General features: G+C 40.4%; 1 protein-coding gene across 1 annotated transcript in view; it reads left to right on the top strand.

The window, feature by feature from the left end:
- Nucleotides 1-19,506, top strand: part of CNTNAP2 (contactin associated protein 2) — a 2,003,978-nt gene that overhangs the window by 1,152,080 nt on the left and 832,392 nt on the right. The window contains exon 10 of the mRNA XM_040471688.1: nucleotides 5,198-5,369. Within this exon, the coding sequence (XP_040327622.1) occupies nucleotides 5,198-5,369 (172 nt within the window). The remainder of the gene's footprint in view (nucleotides 1-5,197; nucleotides 5,370-19,506) is intronic.

The raw sequence follows: 19,506 nt of genomic DNA, 5'->3' as shown, positions 1-19,506 counted from the left end.
GAGACAAGTAGATATTTTGCACAGTCATCCTAGATGATAGTGGAAGGAAGGTCGAAGTGTCTTTTTTAGCATCCTTACCACTTGCCACCAGCCTCTCCCTGACTTCCCAAACTTCCCACCTTTCAACCAAGTATAAGTAGAGGAGTCTCATATATGTGCAGCTTTAGATCACGTCCAGTTTCAACCCTGTTGCCCGTCGTCTGCTCTTTCTGTGCCATCGAGTTAACATTGTAACTTACAACGGTTTAGATGGCCATGTTCATGTCACAACTAATATCAGTATGCGTTTTCACTGATGTATTAATGAATTAAAGTTTTAAAACCGTAAAAAAATAAAGAAAAATTTAAAACCTTGCAAATACAGGTTTGTCAGCAGGAATAATAAAATACTGTGAGTGGACTTCAGATCGGGTGTGAAGTTTCACATGTGAGGTCTTGAAACGCAAATCTCCAGTGTGCCAGTTGGGTTACATAGTGGTAAAGACCCTCAAAAGAGGACAAGTTTCCCGTTTCACTGGCAGAGATATAATTGGCCCTGCGGGGTAACAATTACTGTGGGTGTCACCTTGCCAGACCACAGAGCCCAGTAATGACCCATGTGCAAAAACTGCATTTTTTTTTATTCCAAATTCATAGGTATTTAAAGTTCTGAGCCAAAATAAACAGAAGTTAATCTCTTCGTTCTGTATAATCTTTCTGTTAACTTGGCAGATGTCAATTAAGGTTAACTCTCTATCCATTTTATATCTATTCATTTCTGACCCCCCCCCCAAATCCCAGCTGCAAAGGTATATCTCCAAACAGCCCTGCTCTTAATCTACTGAGTAGGTTAATTCCTGAGCTTCAGAGTGGCTAATACACCGAAAGTATCGCAGGTACTAATACACTAGTGTTTTTACCGAAATTATGTTTGTACGGAAGGGCAACAAATACAGAAAATAAACAATAACGTTCTCGACCGCTGCATAAAAACTAGCCCAAAATGTAGTGGCTCAACGCATTAAGAGCTTATTCTCTCTTCTTTGTTTGTGGGCCACTAATTCAGGAGCAAGTTGGCTGGAAAGTTCCAGCCTCAAGTTCTTTGGTTCCTGCAGCCTCAGTCGTCTGGAGGCTTGACTAGGATCGCAAGGTCTGCTTCAAGATGGCTTGCTCACGTGACCGGCAAGTTGATGCTGGCTGTTAGGTCTCATTTCCTCTCCACATGGGGGCCTCTCCGCCCGGCTGCTTGAGGTTCCGCAGGGCATAGGGTCTGGCTTCCCCAGAGCAAGTGATCCAAGAGACCGAGGTAAAGCCTCTTAGTGTGTTTTCTTACTAAGCCTTGCAAGTTACACACACACTGTCACTTTTGCAACATTCTCTTTGTCACCCGGATTCAGTGTAGGGGGGAACTACAGAGGCTATGAATAGCAGGAGGTGATTTACTGCTAACTTGGAGGTCAGTTACCATGGTTTTCCCTCTGGGACACAGAGATTCGTGTCTCTTCCACATGAAAAAGCACACTTACTTCCTCCCAAGGCCCTTTAAAGTTCGCTTCTGTTTAGAGGATCTGCTCCGAATCCAGTAACTTGTCATCTAAGTCATGTTCATACCAAAATGAACCTCTTAGTGAAGTCTAAGAACAGAGGAAGTTATTCAAGTACAGCTTCTCATCTGAAGACCTGGCAACAGGTTTTGTGCCATCCACACACTCAGCATACGCAAGTCAAGTAGGCATAGAGTAACCGCTTCAGACCCTTTGACTCCAGAGGGAGAAATAAGCTGTACGCAGAAGCAGGTGGTCCATGGTGGTTCTAAAGTCCAATCACGTACATGTTGGTAGTTCCTGGATTAGGACCCAGTTCTGCTATTTCCTGGAAGTGATTTTTCATGGCTCAGACATAGCTCCATTCTGTACTCTCTCTGTGCCTTTTAATCCAAGCTGGTGGCGGTACCACGGGTGCAGTTCTCTCATCAACCATTCCGATGAACGTTGTTCTGGTTACTCCGGTAGGTAAATGCCACATCCACAACTGGATAGAGAGAAGCTTTTTGTTTGTTGGTTTTACGTTACACTTCTGCTAACATGTTAAGGGAAAAATGCTCTTAACCTCATTAAAACCCTTATTTTTTAACTCAGAGGATCTGTAAGACATGCCAGTCAGCTGCCTAGATGTTCTGTATTCTCACTGAGTGGTCCTTTGAGGCACTACCTAATCCATTTTGGAGGTCTGACCGTGAATTTCACAGTCACACTTCATTGTCATCTTTATCTTATTTTTTATCAGCAGTTGATCTTTTTTTCTTTAAAGTTTATTTAATTTATTTTGAGAGAGAGAGAGAGAGAGTGCACGCACGCAAGAGCAGGAGACGGGCAGAGAGAGGGAGAAAGAGAGTCCCAAGCAGGCTCCATGCTGTCTGCACAGAGCCTGGCTCGGGGCTTGAACTCAAAAACTGTGATCCCGTGACCTGAGCCAAAATCAAGAGTTGGAGGCTTACCCGAATGAGCCACCCAGATGCCCCTGGTAGTTTGCCTGGAAGAGACTAGAAATGAGAAAACATGTTATTTTCAAGTCGATCAAGTCCTGCTTTCTTCATGTTTAATGTGCTTTTTTTAAGGTTTTTTTTTTTTTTTTTGCCTCTTCTTCTTCCCCTCTTATTGTAAGTAGAAGATGTTCAGTTTTCTCTGCCTGAAGTGTCCTTAGCTAGGTTACACAATTCACTACGTATAAATTTTCCTTTCCAGATTATCATGATTTATCAGACCTACCACTGCAACAGAGCCAGCATGCAGTTTTCCGTCATCACCAGTCGCATTTATTCCTCGCTTTCTTTGACGCCATTATTGATGACCTCCTCTAGAGCCGCGAGTCTTGTGCTCTTAGCCCTCTCCAGGCCTGTCCAGCTCCCTTGTACCTTTTGATCCCTCAGTTACCCACATCTTTAGGTTTTTGTTACAATTCCCTCCCAGGACCAGATCTATTATTAGGTATTCATTATTGCATAACAAATCACCCCCAAATTTAATAGCTTAACACCATGCTTTAGTATTTCCCATGGGCCTCTCCACAAGACTCCTCCGGTGTGATCAGTTAGCAGTCTCAGAGACCAAGCCGGATGCTAGCATCAGAAGTCACACACGGCCACCTCTTCCTAGCTCTCCACTGACCACGGAGTCAGCACTAATTCAGTGTAGAAGGAGACTGTGAATAGGTACGGACACCAGAGGCAAGGATTAATGGACTTCCTCTTGGAAACGTTAAAGGTGATGTAAGGAAAGGAAAAAAAAACCTAAATTTTCAATGGATATATAGTAACTTGTCCTATAATATCCTCTCCTAGAACGTATCCCATGTGAAAAAGTGCAAGGCCTTCACAATTTCAAACTCCAGAATTTGGGCCAGACGGAACACTGTTGTGAGTGACTGATGAAGTCTTGTTTTGTGAACTTAATTATGTCCAGTTCATAGCACTGTGTGTGTTCCACAGCTGCCTTGCTTCAGAGAAGCTCTTGTTCTCACAAACAGATCTGCTCATTTTGAAACATTGCAAAGCTAGTGTGGATATTTCGAGACTCCCAAGTACTCAAAAACCAGAACCAAATGATCGTCTTGTTAAGAGTAGTCAATAAAGTTACAGCTGGATGTTTTCTCTCTGCTAAATTTAGACATTACACTCCATTCAATTTTCTCTTGATTAAACAGATTGAAAATCATATGTATGCATACAACTAGTCTAAATGGACCACTTGCTTAAGATCAGCAGTTTTCTGAGGAGACTAACTCAAAGCCAAAGGAAAAAAATGTGACTTAGGGAAAAAATATATATGCTGTATGTTTGACTTCGCAGTACAGCCTTCTCGGTGTTGTTTTTTAAGCCAAGAAATTTGTTTACATGGAATCCTGTTTTTACCTACTACTGTGTTGTTGGAAGATGATGTACAGATGCGTGATTAACTCTTAAAGGGAATTCAAATGATAATGATTAGCCTTTAAATAGCATAACTCGTTAATAATGGAAGAAAGAAGGTTTCTCTGGTCCTGAACTGCTATTACTAGTCAAACGGGACATTTAAAAACAAATCACTTCATTGTCAATTTTTGGGAAAATTTCTACTGGAGTCTCACTTTTGTCCACTTAGTGACACGTCGTGATTGCAACCCATTCTGTATGAATTGTTTTCTTTCTACAGATATAATATTAGATTGAAATGAATATGATAGAAACTTCAGAATTTCAAGCAGACAAATTAGTACAGTTTGAATTTGCTCTGGCAGGTACATTTGGTGTGAGGAGCGATATGAAAAGTAGATGATTTTTGAGACTTTCTGGAGATACTTAATGGATAGAGAAATATTTTTTCCTGTGTCCTACAAATTTAAAACACATCATAAGAATTAGGCATTTGCTATTGAAAAGGCATTTAGGTAACTGGCGTTGATTTTTTAAAGTTATTTTGTAAGAAAAATTTTAATATCTGATTTTAGACTTGGTAGCTGTATGTTCTATTCCTTAATAGAAACAGTAGTATTTACTCGTCTGTTGTTTTGCTGTTGATTCTCTTTTTAGTTTCGTTTCTTATCATTTATGGTTCCTATACTCTATTAGGTATATAACATGGCTATTCAGAGCAAAGTGGCTGAATCTTGTGCCTAATTTTATTTCTTTCTAATGTTTCCTTGGATTACAAATTGAGAAATCATTTGTGATGCAAATGTCTCTTTGGATTGAGTTAGACATTAATCCATAAAAGAAATCCACCATAATAAATAATGGTTTAACTTCTTGAGCTCTGAATCACAGGCCTCTAGGGAATTGAGAAAAAAGAAGTAAATACTAACAGCATAAAACGAAGGCCGTGGGATAGTTGTGAAAAGCCTAAAGTTATAACATTTTCATCTCTGAAGAGAGTCAGGTGAGGAAGTATAGCGGCGAGCCTTCGAGAGCGGAGGGACAGAAAGATGTGACCAAGAGAGAAAGAAGATGTCACAGAGACAATAGGAGGGATGGTAGCCCCTGAGAGAGACATTCACCCAGGTTCAGCCCTTCCTTCTTCCCTTGAAATAATATCTTTCTCCAAAGAGCCCATTCTTCTGCATTGACTATGACATCAGCAAGGATCAACCAGACAGGATGGCCGTGGCAGGGAAAACACCGGAGGAAATTTCGTGAAGCGTGTACTACACAGAATGTAACTTTCTCACTTCTTCCCTCTTGCAGGTTTTCTGAACCAGATGAGTAACTCCAGTCACTCCGTCCTTCAGCCTTCGTTCCAAGGATGCATGCAGCTTGTCCAAGTGGATGACCAACTGGTGAATTTATACGAAGTGGCCCAGAGGAGGCCGGGGAGTTTTGCGAATGTCAGCATCGACATGTGCGCCATCATAGACAGGTACGCTCTTTCTGTCCTACCCCAAACTTGTCTACACTTTCTAAATTCACGTTTTTGTTGTTGGGCGAGAGAAACACACGTGCACACACACCCTGTAAGAGGTGAGGCGAGAGGAGCCACCCGTCATGCCGATGGCGTATTTGTGATTTTAGCGGTGACATTTATATCGGGACGTGGATAAATATATAAATATATGGCACAACAGTCTGTTATCACACAAACCTCCCTCAGCAGACGCGGTTATTATGCAGGTAGTTTTGCAAACAACAGCTGATTTATAAAGGGGCTCAGTTTATTTTTACTTTTGCTTCCTACTCCCACAAGCAGAAATGTCCCCTTCTCTCCTTGTCTTGGTCACGACTCATCCTCAGCATACTGTCCCCTCTCAAGCCCTTTCCTGAGGGAAAGAAGCTTTAAAAAATGTTGGCAGGCAGTATGGGAATTTACTGAAGCAGAATATTTAATGTAATTGAGCCTGCTTATAAAATATACTGAAATATTGCAAAATCTAATCTGTATTCGTTTTTGCAAATCTGGGGAGGAGCTTTTTTATAAAAACTTAGTTGACTTCTCACAGAGTAGAAAGATACAGCTCTTACATGAAATATTACGACATCATTGCATACATTAACTTTAATGTACTTCTAAAAAGTGCCTTTAATTCCAGCATAAAAAATATTCCTTTGAGATGTTTTGTGCATAAAGACACTATATCTGACTTTGTGTTGAATTTAACCTGGTGAATTTAGGTGATTTTCTACACTACTTTCAAAGTTTTTATGATAGGGCTATCCTATTCTGAAAAATAATTTTATTAATGTTGTGTTTTGGAAGATGGAAGTTTTAGAAGTCTCCGTCTGTCTCCAACAAAGTGTAGACCATCAGTCTCTAATTTTATTTTCATTTAAGAGGAGATCCTTGGGGAAGTCACTCAAAGACACATAATGAATCTTAAAAATATGTAAAATCATCTGTAGTGAAGTCAGTTTGCTTCTATATAATCTCAATAAAATAATATCTGCGTGAATGGTAAATTACAGTTTAAATGATGGATCTAGAATGTAACATTTTAAAGCCTTAACATCTTTATAATAAGACTTGATGACATAGCACAGTTCTTATTTCTATTACATATTTGCAAATAGTCATCCTGATAGCCTAAACAATTTATATTTAAACACAACAGTGAACAATTTTAATGGAAATATATTCCCAATTTTTGAACCATCAGCGATGTAATAGCTATTATTTCTGCCTAAAGCAAGTGGTAGCAACAATCAGAAAAACTGAAAGATGACTGTTTTAAGACCAGACTTTGTGATGTTTGATATTTAGCCATAAATTTTTATTAATTGTTTTCCATACAGGAAGATTTTCCTTCTTAGCAATAGGTAGACAGAATATTGAGTTATTTTAGTACCTTGTCCATTTTCCATGTCAGTAGCTTTAATGTTACAATAATCTCTGTCAATAATACCCAAGTTAGTCCACTCAGCTTTTGTAAACATTTTAGATTTTATGGTTATGTTGCCATTTCGCTTCAAATAGCGTGTGTCCCGGGCACTATATTTAAGTTGTTTGCTACTAAAGAAGTATGGGTGATATGTTGAGGCTTTAATGTTTTACTTCCATGGAGAGACAAGGTGCTAAATTGGCTCCAAAAGAATGAATGAGATTTTTGTAAATGAAGGGAATGGAAAATGGCACCTCTGATGAAGGTAAATACACAAGAAAAGATGAAGAATTGGGACTTCAAATTTCAGTTTTTGTCAGATACAGGAATATACAGATTTTTTTTTTTTTGCCAAAATGGGTCAGTCTCATTGTCCATTTTGCCAAGTGTCCTGTAGCTGATGGAGTAAGGAATAGGTCTCTCTCAACCTCCAGAAGGATAAGCCAAGAGAAAAGGGGAAGTTGTCACCTCTGACATGTGACGCAATTCCAAAGCCCAGTAGGGCATCCATTTTCTGCTTGCTCTGTTTTTTGAAGGCAGTGATTGTTTTTTATTTCTGAGTTGTAACTGACATGTAACTTTCAGATATAGAACACAGTGAATTGATATTTATATGTATCGCAAAGCAATCACCAGAGCAACAGCTTATGTACGTGAATTACCAATATGTAAAAGAGCAGATTTCTTTACTCACCTAAAATGTTTCAGTTCAAAATATTAATCTGTGAAGTGTTATATTTTTGTATATATGATACAGAACTGTGTTCACCTCATTCCAACCATTGAGGAGCTCATTGATGAGTTAACCCTCAATCTGTGTCTTTCCATATGAGAGTACCAGTGGTTTTAGCCTGTCCTCGTAGAGCGGTGACCCACCAGATACACCGTAATGATATATTCCCTGCCCATCTCTGGTTTGGTATTTTCCCCCTTACTAACTAAAATTTTGCAACAGCCCCATCGCTGCCATTTTATTTTCAAACTCTAAATTTCCCCTAAGTAAGCCTACACTGGCTCTTTCAAATTTCAGCTTGATTGATTTGAGAGCTATTTTGGCCGGCAGCGTGGGGGTGGGGGGAGGATAAATGAGAACATAGGGAAAAAAAAATAGAAAAGCTACCACAGGCACATTTTTTATGACATGTTTGGAGATAATAGGAGCAGCTGCAATGATTCGATGAGTAAAACTTAGGGAACTAGTTTGGGGAAGATGATTGTACAGGGGTTTTGCTGTGTGTCATGCTGGGATACCCTATGATTTGAACTTCTTTTTCTTTCTTTGTGTGTGGATTTACATGAAGCTTGTTTTATTTACTTGTTTGTTTTCGGAGCACAGCAATGAATCAAGAAAAGAGCAAGCGTGCCAAGCCATAGAATCATTCATTCAGTAGTATTTTCTGAGTATATCCGTGGTGCCAGGCACTCACTGTTCTAGGCACTAAGGATGCCTCATTGAACAAAATAGAGATCCTTGGACTTGGAAAGCTCACATTCTGAGGAAAGGGGAAGAAGAACAAATGTAATAAGTAAATTTTGCAGTAAATTTGAAGAAATAAGTGCTATTAAAAAAAAAAGTAGGCCAACTGGAGGACCATCATTCCAAAAGAGTGAGGTGTCGGGTTGCAATTTAAATAGATTGGTCAGAGTCAGCCTCATTGAAAGATAATAATAAGTTCAAGACCTGAAAGAGGTAATAGAATTTGCCGATTCTTTTGGCAAAGAGAATAGTCAATGCAGAGAGAAGAATCCATGCAGCGAGGCGGCCTGGCATGATCTAGGATCAGCCAGGGCCAGGGGGGCAAGTTTGGAAGGAATAGGAGTAGAGCTGCGGGTGAGGAGGCCAGAGCAATTCTAGAGGTCAAGTCCTGCAGAATCACAGGCTTTTTTTTTTTTTTCTTAACAATTTGGCTTTGATTTTGAGGGAATTAAGGAACCATCACAGGTTTCTGAGTAGAGCAATGGCAGGATCCAGCTTACAGTTTAAAAGAATAACTCTCACTGTGGGAAGAGGAAAGGTAGAAGCAGGGAGCTTCTTGTAATCCAGGTGAGAGATGCCGGTGGCCTAAGATCAGGGTGCTGGCATGAGAGGTCATGAGATGTGGTCAGTTCTGAAAATATTTAAGAGTGGAGTCCATCGTGTGTCTTGATGGACTAAGTAGAAGAGTTAGAGGATTAACCCAAACTATTTAGTAAAAGCAACTGGAAGGAAGGAGTTGCCATATCCCAGTGGGAAGACTGGTCGAGAAGGTTGGTCAAGGGTTAAGAAAAAATATCAGGAGCTAGTGTTGGGCATGAGTTGAAGGGTCTATTGGACACAAGTGGAGTTGTCAAAAAGGCAGCTGGAGATATAGATATAGATATAGATATAGATATAGATATAGATATAGATGTAGATTTATATATATGAAACAAGCATGTACCTGCAGATTACACAATGAAATGTTGTGTCTGAAAACATCTCCATGTTTGCCTGTTGAGGGCCTCCGGTGTCTTGAGCTGTATTTCATAGACAGTATAGACCTGGAAGGCGAGAAGACGAATAGTGGGCAGGAAGCCTCTTCCAATATCAGAAGCTTGTAGCTTTACCCTTTGAAGGGTATTCTATGGCTAGAATATTCTCTGAAAATGATAAAATACCTAGCACATAGCTTCTTTGTTTTTCCCTGCATGATTGTCGCCTTTTATCTGCTCCTACTGCCCTGGTATTGTTGGATCCTTGTGACAAACGTCTTCAGGTCCCAACTCAACTCCTGTTCGCAACCCGTGTCTCTCTAACCTCTTTGTAGGTGCGAATATCTGAGAGCCAAAAGCCTGCAAAACACGCCTGTAACTGTCTAGAGTTGGCTTTATTCACTTCCTCCCACAGGATAGCACGAAGGTGGGGTTGGGCCGGAAGCAGTTAGGGAAGGGAATCGGGAATGAGTCCTGGCAGCTATGGGTCAGAATTTATCAACTAAGAGAGTTACCGTCACAGACCGTGGACCTTGTGAATTCATGTGGAGCTACCGCTTGACTCGCTTGTCTCTGACTCTTCCCTGGGACATCTGGGATGAAGAAGGTGGGGTTAAAATATTTTGAGCTTAAGTAGGTGGTATTTGTGACTGGTCTGGCAAAATACACCTGTAAGAGAAGAAATTCCTGTTTATTTAAGCTGCTGTGAGTCAAGTTGTGTTTTTCTTGGAGCCAAAAGTATCCATCCTTCCCCCATCCTCCACTTCTAAAAGCAACCAGTATAGTCTTTTTACCAGAACACAGAGGAACCAACTCCCAAGTATGGAAATGGCTTTGAAAGAAAAGATGGTAACATTTATTTTAGGGTATATTGAGTTGCCTGCCAGTGATGTCCCCAAGAGACTGAACTTGGGGGACTAAATGGCCGTTTAGAGGCCAAAGCAAATACATATTCTTAGAATCGGCAGCTGGTAGGAAAAGAATAGTAAAAGCAGTTCATTAGAATTCAACTCTTATTTACCTTAGCTGTAAATATAAGAAGAAGCAAAATCAGTAAACATCCCAATAGCACAGAGAGTGGAAAGGGAAGAGTAAATTGTCCCAACTTAACCACAGCCCTCAAAATTACCCCTTGAGAAACTGAATACACTGGATCCTATTTTTGAGTTAGTAATTACGTCTTCATTATATTTGTGGATGGAAGTGCATAATCACTTTTATTTTTATTTTTTAGTTCAATGCTTTCCTTTCAAGAACATCTACCCGCTTTGCTTTATTATTCCTTGAAAGAAAAGAATGCGTATATATTTTTTATAAGAGCATTTAAATAGGGGTTGGATAGGTACAGTGTCTGTCTCTAAACCAAGCTGACTCTGTTGGAAAGGTGCACAACGAATAAGTAGATTAATATTACGAGTCAGAGGAGATCACAAGTTTCTATAAAATCAGGTTTAAAATCTACAGGCCTAACTTAGATGATGCATACATGTAACATTCTTTATTTTCTTTTTTCTTTTTCACCTTCTTTATTTTCTAAAATGGATCTTCATTTACTCAGAAGCTCCCATTTCCACACAGTAGAAGAAAAAAATCAACATTTGAACTTGTACATTTGGAAATCCTAATAACTTTATGTGTATGTTACATATTATATGTATATATAATATTTAGTCAATGTGGGATCCAAACTTAGAGTCACACTCCTTTCTTTTAGGCTCTCGTCCCATTTCAGGTGGCCTTGACCCCTCCAGCATGACTCTTGGTTCAGAGCCAAACAACTTACACAACAGTGGGTCTGTTCCACGTGCTCTACTCACATTCCTTTTGGCCTCCCTTAAGGTCCCCAGCCTGCTGAGTGTTCTAGACTCGGCCTCTGTCCCAACCGCCCACCACTCTGGCATCTGTTTCTGCTGACCGTGGGATATGCCTTAGCTACTGCTGGGATCTGTGAGACGTGGCAACCCTTCCCAGTTTGTCCGGGACGGTTGCATTTAGCACGGAGAACCAGGTGCCGGGAGTACCCTGTTCTGGGTGCAGCAGGGTGATTGGTCCCTCGAGACGCGTGCGTCCTCTGCCCTCCTCCAAATTCCCTTTCTCTTGTCTGCCAGCCCCCTAGGCATTTTTGACGGACCTCATAGGGACATGCTGTGATGTCTGGATCTCTTGCCAACTGCACGTAAGCCAAAACGAATCACGGCCTATGTGAAGGGGTGGGGTGTTCGGTGGGGACAGCGGTCATGGGCCCCCCATTTCCTCAGCTTGCCATGCTTCCGTATCTGCAGCACCCCCCTCAGGCTGACCTGAGTCTCTGTGAATCACATTGCCAAAGGCAGCACTCAGGGCACAAGCCACCGCTCACAAAGGACATCCAAAGTGAACACGCCCTCCTGCACTAATGCTGAGGTGGTGGGGGAGATCGCTGCTCAGAACTTAAACTGTTTTAACATTCGGGGCACCTGTTTTTGCGCTCCGACACCCGGCTCTTTCGAACCAAAAGCCACTTGGTCCTAGCCTATCTTGGCAAAATTGAATCCACAGGACTGCTAACTTTTTGTTCCAGTCCAGAGTCCTGAAGCGAACGCTCCCAGCCCCGACTCCCTGTGACAATGTCACTGATGCTCTGCGTGGACAGCACAACACAAGAAGAATTTCGTAGAAAATACACAAAAGCCAAACTTTGAATTGAAATACCCCAGAATGATTTCTATCACAGGAAAGAGGAGGCCTGTCTCACAAACATGGCTGTTTTTGTAGGGACGACATTTATTCCAGACTTTCTTTCTCTTTCCCCTGGGTCTTGCTAACTGCAAACTGCCAGCCTGAGTCTAACACCTTTTCCTACATTTGCAGGCTGACCGTCCCCCGTCTTTCTTGACGAATGTTCGTGTCATGAGTTAGGCTGATGTCAGGCTGTGCCTGCACGTCTCTTACATTAGGAAACGTTTTGTCTTTTATTACTCAAACTGCAGGCTTCTGGGCATATCTCGCTTTTGCATCAGGGTAATTATGCCACAGGGGTAAAGGAGGCAGAAAGCGCCCCAGGTAAACCACACTGTTTAAACTTTGTGCCCGGCTCCATTTTGACAATATGGTGACTGATCTCATCAAACCCCAAAGGAACGAGGCGCCGATCACCTGGAACTTATTCTGGGAGACCTGGAACCAATGAACAGTTTTTTAGGCAGGATGCTGGACTTTCTTTTGGGGGGGGGGAATATCCTTCAAAAATACCTTTAGGACAAGAATTATTCAGGGTCCTAAAACCATACCACCAGACCAAAATAAGCAAAACACAAGACTAGCTACATAATCCAGCTTTATTTTCTTATGTGACTGTTCACATTGTGATTCTTTATTCTAGATGTGTCTGCCTCATCACCCTGTTCCCCATCTTGGATTCCACTGATTTTATATTCCTGTTTATATTGAAGCATTTAAGCCATAGTCTTCTATCCAGCCCAAAAACATAAGCTCAGTGACCTGAAAATATCACACACCCAGGTGAACCCATGTTCAAGTCCGTTGCCTCTCTGAAGTGGTTTCAAAGTGATTTTGTTTTTTCAGCACAAATAGAGTACTAGAGTGACAAAACTTATTAAAAAAAAAAAAAAAAGTACAGTAGTGAAACGCCAGAGGAGATAAGTCTCCTAGGAGAAAAAGGAGAAGAAAATAGTTGAATTAACCATTTGAAGATTCAACAGCAGCTTTATTCTTCTTTGCTGTATTGCATGTATTAGGACAAAAGCAACTATATTTGCTTTTGGCATGGCATATAGCTGTGCTTTGACATTTAAATCCCAAGGAAAGCCTAGTGCATAAAAGTAATGTCAGAAAACAGTTATGTGTTTGAAGATAAGCAAAAAGGAGAAAGAGAAATGATTTTAACATGTAGCTAAATCAACCACAGAGAAAGACTTAAATGAGTCATTAGCTTGTATATTTTGCTTTTGATATGAGATGACCTGAAAAATAAAAATGAAAGCAAACAATTTAAAAATACACATTTAAAATATCTGTCCAGAAATCGTTCCTTCTTCAGTTAACACTTTTGTCAATTACGTAGACATATGGCAAAATTCTGATGGAACCCCGAGAAGTCATTCAACTGCCCTGCCCTTAAGCTGACTTTACAGAGGAATAGACACTCTCCATTCTCTTTGTAAATATGGAGAATGATCCCTGTCACCTGGTGGAGGAAGAGTCTTTGAAGTAGCAGGTGCAGCTTCACCTTCCATGTGTTGTGCTTAACCACACGTTGTGAGCGAGAGGCACTGGTTCATGCCCAAATATGTTAATGCAAGTCATACTTGATATTGTAATATCATGGTCTAATTAAGTACCAAACACATCTTCAAAGGAGTGGAGACAAAAAGAAACAATTTCTGTTCAAACCAAACCAAAAGGTTTTAGAAAGATAAGTGGCTAAAAGCAAAAAAAAAAAAGTAGGCATGGACAAGCTGACTGTAAAAATTCACAAAGGTTCATTGGTTACTTCAGTTTTCCCTGCATTTTAAGAAATCCAAACTAGAAGTTGAGCGTGATGATGCTTTATGGAACTGGTTCTTCAGAAAAGATGGTGGATTGGAATTGTAGAATTCCACTCAGTGGGCCCAGAGCAATTCCCTCTGACCAGTGACTCACTGAATTTACATGACATAGGGTTTTAAGTTAAATTAAAATGGTTAAGGTGTGTATCCTTTTAATGATTTGTTTCTTTACTTCATTAAATGATTTCTTTCTTTACTTCTGCTATTCCCTAATCTGAAAAAAAAAAAAATAATGAAATTAGAATCCACTTTTTTTTTTTCTTTTGCTTTCTTCATTCCAAATATTGCAGAGGGTAGGGAGAAAGAGAATGGAGAAGATGGGGAAGGAGAATAGGATGGAAGGGAAGGGAAGGGAGGAAGGAAGGAAAAATAGGAGGTCATAAAATGGTTTCTGGTATGTTGGTATGGGACATTTCTACTTTAAAACAGAAATCAGAGGTAAAAAATTAAAGGGTGTTGTCTATTTTTTATAGGCGTTTAAAAATGGCATTTTCTTTGAAAATCTCCCTTTGCTATTGAAGTGATCCGTAACCTGAGAAGAAAGAGAACAGAGTCGTAGTTTTTTCTATGCCATAAAAAACAAAAACAAAAAACCCCCACAGTTTTCCTAAGGCTTGGGACTTGTCATTACTTTTATTTTATTTGTTAATTGAACAGAAGTACTTCCTCTCTCTGTGGTTGCATGTACATTACGTGAAACTAGTTTCAAATGGGCAAAAAGCTTAGCTTTTTAGACAACATTGTCTAAAATTCTATAAGGCACCCCTTGCCACTAGATAAATACTTCATCATCTGTGTCTATGAATTCATTGAGGAACTTATTAGAGTCTGAATCTCATTTTGTTTACCAAATTCCACTTACATCAAAAAGAATGTTGCATGAGCAAGGGAGCCATGCAGCTGGAAGGGGTAGGGAATATGTATGTTTTGGAATGTTTTTGAAAAGTGAATCTGTAACACATTTTAATGAACAAAATTCCATATCTGAAAAGGATTCCTTAATTTGTAAGTAGATTGGTTTAAACAGACTTACCTACAATTGTGATAAGGATAGATTCTCTAAGTACCAGACAGCAGTTGTTTATGGGATTAATTTTGTTTGCCTTTAAGGAGTACTACCTTCAACCTTTTAGTCCAGTGGTTTCCTGATCTTTGGTCCTTTGGCACAGTCCCCAAAATGTTGCATCAACTTGAGACTTATTTTCATGGACACACCACTCTAAAGACCCTCTCTGGGCAAATGAATGTGACACTAAAGTGATTTTTTTTTTTCTTGAAAGTTTAAGGCATTCAAAAATTAAGGGCAAAAGAGAAACCTTTAAAATTTTTAAGGGTAACATATCTGAAATGAGATAGATGCACCATCTACAAAGAGGCACATGGTTCCTTTATTAACTCAAGAGACATATGTTAATCCCCTAAGAAGCTCAGAGCACTGGTACTGGTCTACACAACAAGAAAGCCACAAGATGTGAAATAGAATCTCTTCTCACAGGGAATACACAAATGTAGCCGTGGGAATAGGAAACATTCATGAGACGTTTAAAAGCTATGTTGAGAAGCACGTGCTTCTGGATCACCACAGAGAATGTTTTCTACAGGAAATTAGTAGAGACCTACCGGGGCCTGCCGTGGCTGAAGGAGGCTTCTGAGAAGAACATGTTGACGTTGAGAGGAATGGGTAGCCTTTTTTTAGAGGAAAGGGAAAGAGCATGCCAGGTGAGAGCAATGAGCCGAAGTACAGAGACACAGATGGCCAAGTCATATTTCTGAAACAGTAAAGTGACCATTTAGACTAGAGCAGGAAGTTTGTGTGGGGGGGTCATGGTTAGAAAGATATGCCATTCATTCATTTGTTCATCCATCCATTCATTCCACATTCATTCAGTGATTACCTACCACGTGCCAAGGAGAGCCTTAGTTTTGATGAATAAAACATAACCTTATGGAACTTACATTCTTACTGACTAGTAAAAGAGACATTTTACAAACCACAATTATTGAAAAACCTGAGAAATTCTAAAACTGAGGTATACACAGGGGATGGCAGTGGCGTGAGATTTCCGATAAGGATGGAGGAGATTGCCCAGAGGAGCAGTTCGCAGGTATACCAGAAGGACCTTCCAGCTGGACGGGAGGCACATGCCAAAGGTCACGGGTGTGAGCGACAGAGAGACTTGTAGGGAACTCAAGGACTTATGGTAGGGTCTTCCAGAGCTTGGCAGCTATTAGTAGGAAGTTAGAAACATAGTGTGAAGGTCTGAGGCTAGAAATTTAGGGAGAACCTATTGGAAAAAGGTCTACTAAAAAGATTTTAATTTGTCCTCTGGACAGTTAAGGAATTACTGAAGGATTTGCAGGAAAATACCTTTTGCATTACTGACATTCTGTTCCGATGATATGAACAGAGGTGTTGAGAGCCTGAACTATTGGTATAGTGATAGGAATGGATGGAAGAGGGTAAACCCAAGGTGTTTAGGATTTGGGGTAAGCTCATTAGATATGGAGGTCAGAAAGGTATTGGTGGGAAAGAGAAACTGGTTTCAGAGTGAGAAAAAGCTTTAATGGAAGACTAAGTTATCTTCACAAGTCCCCTGAACAACGTCTTAACTGAATATATTTTTTCGTGATGGTAGTATTTGCTTCAATCGGAGGAAGGTTCTTCTGTGATATAGAAAATTGTGAATATTAGTAGTGGCAATTGAGCATTTGAGGGCAATTGACCTCTTTGAGGTCAAAGAGAGAAAGCTAAAATAAGTAAAGCTGGGCTAGAAGTGCAGGTAATGGCATAGTGGAATAAAGAGGAAGACAGAGGAGACCGAAGCTGTCCGTCCAATATGTAGCCACTCGTCAAATGGGACTTCTGGGCACTAAAACAGAGATGGCTTCTAATCGAGCTGTGCCATACATGTGAAATACACACTAGATTATGAATACTTAGTGCAAATAAAAGAATATAAAATATCTCAATAATTTTAATTGATTTCATTTTGTGTTAACTGTATTATTGAAATCAACTTCACCTCTTTCTCTTTAATGCAGTTATCATAAAATTTAAAATTATATATGGCATGCAGCTCTTCTGATACTTATATTGGATAGTGCTCGTCTAGAATCTCTAGACAGTTTCAGCCGGATACTTTTGCAACCGAAAAGGGCTCTCCAGCCTCTGTGTTGGTCTTTTCCAAAGGTGACTTAAAAGACTCATGCAACTTCTGATAAGACTCAATAAGTTGTCCTTTAGAATTATTTTATTTCAGAGACAATGGAGATTCCCAGAAGGTCTGTGAAACTGGCATCAGTCTGAAATTCTCAGTCCCTTTTAATTAGTTAGAAGGTTCCTTAAGCCCTAAATCTGCTTGCAATGCCATCTCCAGAGAAAATCTTTACAGACTCAGAAGCCAGATGTGTTGGTTTTCTCCTGAATATTAATTCCCTATTCATTAAAAATAAAATAAAAAGTTTCCAATGAAAAAAAGAAGCCTAAATTAAGTAGACAATATTTTAGTCGAGCACAAGTTAGAACTTCTTGGTTCAAAGATTAATTTTGGGGACACCTGGGTGGCTCAGTCAGTTGAGTATCCAACTCATGGTTTCGGCTCAGGTCACGATCTCACAGTTTGTGAGTTCGAGCCCCGTGTTGGGCACTGCCGTTGGCAGCATGGAGTCTGCTTGGGATTCTCTCTCTCTCTCCCTCTCTGTCCATCCCTCCCCTTCTCACTCTCTCTCAAAGTAAATTAAAAAACTTAAAAAAAGATTTTTTTTTTCCGCTAAAGTATCTGTCATTCATTCAAATGTGTATAACTCAATATCTGTGAAGTAACAGGTTGGGTCTCAATTAGGAATTGCTTTCAGGTTCTAGGAACAAAGGTCCAATTACACTTTATTAGACAAATCTAAAATTTCTCATGTTACATGTCAGAGGTCCGAAATAGACAATCCAAGCTTGTACGGTAACTCTTAGAAGCAATGAGAGATCCAGACTCGAACATTTTGCTCCAGTTTCCTTCGCTCATGTTTCCATTCTCCCAGTCACAAAACAGCTGCCAGAACCCCAGCCATTTCATCTGCTTTTCATGAAGAATGTAGAAGGGCCCGCTTCCCCCTTTTAACAAGTCTTACAAGTTCAAGTTCCGTGCACCACTTCCACTTACATCTCTCGGGCCAGATTTAGTCATGACTAAACCCAACAGTGGGTTGCAAGACAGAATGGGAATGCAAGTCTCTTATTCTCGTCTAAATGTCCTCTACAGAGACCAACTCAAATTAGTCCAAGTAAAGACAACTTATCGTCAAGCTACACATGAAACAATTAAGGAAGTATGTATAGAAATTCAAAAGAAAGTGTCTGAACAGCGGGATGGCCACATAATTTGCCAAAAAACTGTGCTGCTTTTGAGAATCGAAGAGATACAGTGGGCATGAATTGGTCCTACACCGAACAAGCCAAGATTCACGGTCACCGTACCTAACATGTGTGGACCTCCCAGAGACTGAAATGAGAGGAAGTTCTTGATTCAAGACAGCTTTAAAAAAGTGTTTTTAATGTTTATTCATTTTTGAAAGAGAGAAGGAGAGCACGAGGGGGAGAGGGGCAGAGAGAGGGGGAGACACAGAATCCGAAGCAGGCTCCAGGCTCTGAGCCGTCAGCACAGAGCCCGAGGCAGGGCTCAGACTCACAAACCGAGAGATCACGACCTGAGCCAAAGTCAGACGCTTAACCGACTGAGCCACCTAGGAGACCCCAAGACAGTTTTCAAGGCACAAATTCATGGGTGTTCACCCAGACACTCTGCCTTAACATATCTGAGCTATAATGCATTCATTTTCCCCCTTTAATCCGTAAACCAACAGGATTGCTTTGCATGTAGTTTTTGGTTTTTTGGTTTTTTTGTACTCTGAAATTTTGTGATGGGTACCCATTGCCTGCTTTCTCAGCAACCAATTTCCTATGGGCAACCCCAGCCCGTCCCTTTTCAACAGGCATTAGTTTCTGTTTGGATTCAGAGAAGCTACTCATTCTTCAGTGACAACTGTGGCCTCTGAGACGGTTTGTGGGGAATGAATATGATCAAGGCCAGCCATCCTAGGAAACCATCTGAGACCATGAGTAGCAGGGAAGCCATAGGCTGAAGACAGAGTAGAGAAGCCCTGAAAAGACAGAAATAAGCTAGAATCTTGGTGATTGTGTTAAGTTACTTGATCAATCCTGTACTCATCTCTATTCGTTTCACTTCTTTGAACCACTAGATTTCCTTTTTTTGAAGGCAGACTCCATCTTACTGCTACTTACAATTGAAACCATCCAAACTAATACACCTTCAATTTTCACAGTGCCCAGTATTGGGTCCTACAATTCCCTTGTCTCAGCTCTCATTGTTAGCCAGCCGGTTGGTTTTGGTTTTGGTTTCTTTTTGTTTGTTTGTTTTTTGTTTTAGTTCTTCCTTCAAATGTTAGAGAAGAAATTAGTTGGTTGAATTTATCTTTTTTCACCAGGCTGTAGTCTTAAGTTGCTAGAAATCTATGGTTTGGCTGCCTCTGAGTCACATGCCCCACAGGGACTGGTCACTGGTCACTGGTCTGACTGGAACAGCTACTGTCCCCTCTCAGAAGACCTGTATCAGTTTGCCTTCTGTGGGAGTACCAGCAAGATAGGTGTTGAGGCATTTGTATAAGATACAATTTT

Source organism: Herpailurus yagouaroundi, unplaced genomic scaffold (assembly GCF_014898765.1).
Source record: "Herpailurus yagouaroundi ecotype Mexico unplaced genomic scaffold, PumYag 100, whole genome shotgun sequence".
In the NCBI taxonomy this organism is placed as follows: Eukaryota; Metazoa; Chordata; class Mammalia; order Carnivora; family Felidae; genus Herpailurus; species Herpailurus yagouaroundi.
This window is presented reverse-complemented; position numbering and strand designations above follow the sequence as displayed.